At 36.5% G+C, this 5,900-nt stretch overlaps 1 protein-coding gene across 3 annotated transcripts in view; it reads right to left on the bottom strand.

Annotated features, from left to right (window-relative positions):
- LOC106875849 (galactoside alpha-(1,2)-fucosyltransferase 2) overlaps positions 1-5,900 on the bottom strand; it is a 13,405-nt gene continuing 7,505 nt past the window's right edge. The window contains exons 2-3 of one of the 3 annotated variants that reach the window (XM_052976112.1): positions 4,799-4,923; positions 1-1,661 (exon numbers count right to left, since the gene is read on the bottom strand). In XM_052976112.1, coding sequence (XP_052832072.1) covers positions 709-1,661; positions 4,799-4,874 — 1,029 coding nt within the window. In that variant the 5' untranslated portion in view covers positions 4,875-4,923 and the 3' untranslated portion in view covers positions 1-708. The remainder of the gene's footprint in view (positions 1,662-4,798; positions 4,924-5,900) is intronic. The other 2 variants (XM_014924141.2, XM_014924140.2) reach the window with 2 other exon arrangements.

Raw genomic sequence — 5,900 nt, 5'->3', positions numbered from 1 at the left:
TTTTTGTAACAATCTTTTTATTGGATTTTATGATTGCCATGTGATGTGGTGTCAATCATTCTTGTCCACAGCAACATGGTAATATATATATATGAGCCAGATTCATGCTGACCCAGTGATTATCTTGTTTCAACAGTGATGAAGTTACACAATGTGTTGCATGGGATGTTTCTGTAATGAATGCCCTCAGTAATAGGAAAAGTATCTGTGAAGTGATGATTGTCATGCTTCACAGGAGAGCGATAGTTAACCTTATAGCACCTGTTTAAAAGTTTGTGGGGGGAAATGTGATGGCAGAATTCTGGTTTAACCACCCCATGACCTCATAACTTTCATTTTTAGAAACTTTTGGCAAATTTGTTTATTATAATTATTATTATTATTATGCAGCAAGCTGGCAGAATCGTTAGCACAATGCTTTGTGGTATTCGTCTTTACGTTACTTGTTTTATTGACCCTGAAAGGATGAAAGGCAAAGTCGATCTTGGCAGAATATGAACTCAGAACGTAAGGATTAATGAAATGCCACTTAGAATTTGTGCTAAGAATTCTGCCAACTCACTGCCTTAATAATAATTATGTTCAATTTGCCAGTTATAATCTATTGGATAGAGTTGTGCTGTGGAGAAAATATGAGCAATACATTGGTAAAAATAACATTTGTAAAAAGACTGGAAAGTCTTGTCCAATGTGAGTGTGCACTGGGGTTCACAACATTGGTTTCCATTTGGGGTAATAATAATCAGTCATTTCTTTGCTGAAGGCCTTGCGCAGTTTTGATCCCCGAGAAGCTGGGTATCTGTAATAAACTACTTCTCCATTGGCTAACCATGCTGACCACCAACCAAAGCTGCCAACCGTCATGATGGTGTGGTTGCAGCTAGCCATCAATGCCATGTCCACTTCTCGTGGCTGGTTCTCGACAAAGTAAACGTTCTTTTTATGCAAGTACCTCTTAGCCCACTCCATGTCATTGGTGCAAACTAAGAAGAGGATTCTGTGATAACGTTCACTAAAGTACTGCATCGCTCTACGGATATAATCCAGTGAAGCTGTATTATAGCCGTAGGTCTTGAAATTGTCTTTTGTTATGTCACCTCGACGGATGTGGATTGCTATGAAAGTAAGAGCTTGATTTCTGACTTGCTTCTGGTGAACCTCAATAGCTTGTTTTAAAATGCTTTCTGCTTTTTCTCTGATTGCAGCTTTAAACTTGAAGATCTGGCGCAGAGCTGGCTCAGCACGATGGAAATATTGCCAAGATTGTAAGTAACCTTGCATCTGGTAGTTCTGGTCAGCAGAAAAATTCATGGTGTCTTTGTTGAAGGCACAGGGTCTGTAATCAGTGCGTGTTTTTAAGAACCAACATGCAACGTGAGGCAGTGTCACTGCTGATATGCTAAACAACTGGTTGAGTTCACACTCGGCATCAATCAGTAGTGTCATGTTTTTACTCTTTGCTATTCCATAAAGAGATGCATACTGAAACATTTGGTTACCGAGGCCACCAACAAATTTTGGGCACAGTACTTTAGTGTCATCTTGTTGCCTGTGCACTAAGTAGTTGATGGTATAGATAACACCAAGGATATCCAGGTAATGGAATATAATCACTCCAAGGAAGAAAACGATGAAGAAAATTAGCAATTTGACACAGAATGCTGGAAAAGACAAGAGAAAATTAAATTTACAGAAGGAAAAAAATATTAGGAAATCAATTTTTCTACTCAAAAATGTTATTTAACTCATTTCTTTTTAACTATCTTTTACTTGTTTCAGTCATGCTGAAGCACTGCCTTGAAGGGTTTCTTTTGACAAACCATGTGAGGAATTCTTTTTTTTTTTTTTATTCGACATTTCCTGTTAGATTTGGGGGTGGAGATATGAAAGCAATATTTAGGACTGACCCAATATATATTTTTATAACTAAATAATACATGTCTTTCTACTGTATCAGTAGAAGTATTTCTTTTTATCTTTTGTTCCAGTCACTGGACTGCAGCCATGCTGGGGCACTACCTTGAAGGGTTTAGTCAAACAAATCAACTCTAGTACTTATTCGATCAGTCTCTTTTGTGGGGGATGTAAACAAACCAACCCCAGTTGTCAAGCAAAGACAAACATGCCTACAAATATATCTAATGACATTAAAAGGAATAGACAGTAGAAGATTACAAATTGCCAGAGATTTAGATAGAGATAAGAGAACTGAAAACCTAGAAAACCCTGGGTTATGCTTAAAGACCATAAACCTAACTTTCTGAATGACCCCTCAGATAATTTTGTCCATCTAAATTAGATATAGGGATTATTTAGTAAGATCATTGATAGAGTATTACCCACCCTTAAGTCTAAAATTAAATTAGCCCTCTGATTGGATACCCAAGAGGTAATTGGATGGTTTAAGCATCTAGAAATTAACAAAACCAGTAAATTCTTACAACTAGACATAGATAGTTACTATGCCACTGTTACCCTGATCATCCTCAATAAAACTCTGATTTATAGTATAAAAAATTCAGATATGTCCCAACACAAAATAGATATAATACTTGCAGTACAAGCCACTTTAGTAGATTCTGATGGTAGATTAGAGAATACTTTTGATATTGCGATGGCATCATCCAACTCTGCATAAGTCACATATCCTTTCTTTAATCCAGTCTTCCTTTCCGGAAGTCGCAGGATGTCTATAAAGAGATGACGCTCTATTTTTCCTGGACAAAAAATACAACTACTAAGACATAAGAGACAATTCTTTAGACTATTTAAGAACTTAGGACTCAACATGACTACAGAGAAAAATTACCGTAGTGTTACCTTCTGTCTTGATACTGGATTATATGAACCCTTTCATAAACCAAATGATCATATTAAGTATATAAATGTAGCATCCACCCTCAATAATATCTAGGTTATCTGCTAATAAAGAAATGTTTGCATCATATGCACCCTATTACAATAGCGCTGGTTACTGAGAGAAAATTCAATATATACAAGACAGAGATATATACAGGGTGTCCACAAAAACACTCCCTGATTTCACGGTGTTATATTTAAACCAATTCAAATATATTGATAAACATGTTGTGAATCGATTCTCTAACAACAATTATTTCCTTTTTTTTTTTTTTTTTCAGGTGATAAGGCATCTTTGACCTGAAAACCACAGGGGTGCAAGGAAATCTAAAAATGGCCGCCACCCCACAGCAACACAGCTGGTATCAGGCAACGTGCTTTCAGATTCAAGTATCATGACTCCACTTATACCAAAGTCAATGGTACAAGGATTTTAGTCAGAAAGGGTGTATCTGTGATCAAAGAAAGGGACATTCTGGCTGACCATCAGTCTCAGAGGAAATGATTGATCGAGTTACAAGAAAATTCATGCACAGAGCCAAAGAGTCAATACGAAGAGCTAGCCAAGAGTTACACCCCACCAAAAGCACAGTTTGTAAGATCCTACATAAGCACCTAAGCTGCAATTAATCCAAAAACTCCACCCGAAAGTTAATGGAACATGATTTGAATTTTGTGAGAATATCCAGCAATTAATGGAGGATAATGATAACCTGCTGTCAAAAATCATTTTCAGTGATGGGGTGACATTTTACTTGAACAGCAAAGTCAATAGGCATAACATGTGGATATGGGGGCTTGAAAATCTGCACACTACCCAGGAAATTGAGTGAGATTCACCAAAATTTAATGTTTTGCACCGTATCAGAGAGGGCAGTGTATGGTCCCTTTCTTCTTTGAAGGAGGAACTGCTGTTACTGGTCAAAGTTACCTGGAGATGCTGACCAATTGGATGTTTCCACAACTAACTGCTGAGGGTGATAACTACCTTTTCCAGCAAGATTGTGCTCCACCGCACTGGCATATCGCTGCCAAACAGATGGATTGGTCATGCTGGACAAGATGATCAGGTGTTCTGCAAGCAGCCTGCGAGGTCACTGGATCTGTTTGTGACTTTTTTTTTTTTTAGGGGTACCACTGCTACCTGTAACCTTGGAAAGGTGAAAATTTCGATCACTGTAGCAGTTCGCATAACTCCAAATATGCTGCAGAGCATCTGGACTGGACTGGACTGGACTATTGCATTGATGTTTGCTGAGCAACCAGAGGGACGCATATTGAGTGCCTTTAATGCTACCCTATACCACATGAATCTGAATGAAATCTTGCATCTGAAGCTACTTATTGTGAAAGATTATTACAATAAAGTTATATGTTATACCTGTTTGAAATCAGGGAGTATTTTTGTGGACACCCTGTACAACTCTGCCAATTCCTCCACTAATAATACACATTAAACATCAACACAATGTTACAGTAAACAAACACTCAAAAAAGAATTAACCAAGGCAATAAACTACAAACCAAAACTCAGACACACAACACAATCATACTACTGCTCGTAACAATAAATTGTCTCAACCCTGTGCAACACACCAGAACAAATAAGCCAACAAATATAAAAATCATGATGTACACTGGTACAACCCAATCCAAGGTTTACATGTTTCAATGAAGACAGTTATGATATTTTTGGCTGCTTTAGACAGATGTTTCCCCAAATCAAATAAATACCATGCTATTTTTAATAGACACACAGTATCATATGTTAACTATGAATTTAGAGCACCATATGCACTGCATTAATAATAGTAAAATGAACCAACTGTTGAATAACCCACCTACTGGAACTATGACTTATGACGAGCGAACTACTTCTGGCTCAACAAATAGAAAAGACAATCATATACATTAAAATGTCAAGAAAGGAAATACTAACCAGAATGAAAAACACCCACTGCAGCCACATCATGATAGAAGCAATAACAGTGATAGAGCCAACATGGTAACAGCATCAGAAAATGAAGTCAGCACTGCTACAAATGCAACTAAATCTAAAAAATACTCATGCAGAGAAAAAACAAAATGCTTGTTAATGAACCTCTCTACGTGCAAGAATCTTGTATATAAATGTACTGTACACACGGGGGTGGGGGACTGTATGTTTACATTGGGATAACAGCTGATTCATTCAAGAAAGTCAACAAAAGGCATTCAACTGACTGATTTTGTGGTGATTTAAGGAGGATAAAATTAAATATGATATAACTTCGTCCATAGTAAAGCAGCAACAACTGTATAATATCCATTCCAGTAGATGTAGACTCAGCTCTGAAGAATCCCTGTCTACTTTGTGGACCAATAAGATCATTAATAAGATTCCTGAAAGACTGTCAAGATGCTTACAAATGAGCTTTCAACAATGCAGTGGCGATGAATTTGAGTAATCTTTAAGCAAATTGATAATCATAATTTACTTTAAGGCATGCATGAATTAACTGCAACCTCACCTTTTTCATAAAGACAAAGCATCTGTTTAATTTGCTGTGTGAGCATGTGTGTGTGTGTGTGTGCATGCTTATATCTTCATGTAAGTTTGTATGAGTAAGTGTACATATGCCATAGAACCTAAGTGAGGTTATATATATACATATAAATAGATGTGTGTATTTTTCCATTGTTTACAATTAACACGTTAAGAATAAACAGTTACCAGGGCAGGAAAAAATCACACAAGTAATGAGGGCGTAACACCCTGTTTGTAAAGGTAGAAACTCCGGGTTGATGTGAAATATTTTGTATAATATATATAAATAAATAAATGGAGTTAAACGCAGGTGTTATTCAAATTCTTTTACTTCTGACACATGTTTCAAAGACAACATTGGTATTATTCCAAAGGAATAAAATAGTGTAAAACAATTTAATCTCATCCGGGAAAGAAAGAAATAAACCAAACTCATCAACAAGACATTTTAACAGAATGTGATGGATGTGTATAATGATGAACGGAACGCTATTAAGTTTTTTTAAAAACCATT

This window comes from Octopus bimaculoides, chromosome 23 (genome assembly GCF_001194135.2).
Source record: "Octopus bimaculoides isolate UCB-OBI-ISO-001 chromosome 23, ASM119413v2, whole genome shotgun sequence".
Taxonomy (NCBI): domain Eukaryota; kingdom Metazoa; phylum Mollusca; class Cephalopoda; order Octopoda; family Octopodidae; genus Octopus; species Octopus bimaculoides.
The sequence above is the reverse complement of the archived record's forward strand: the minus strand, read 5'-3'. Positions and strand labels throughout refer to the sequence as shown.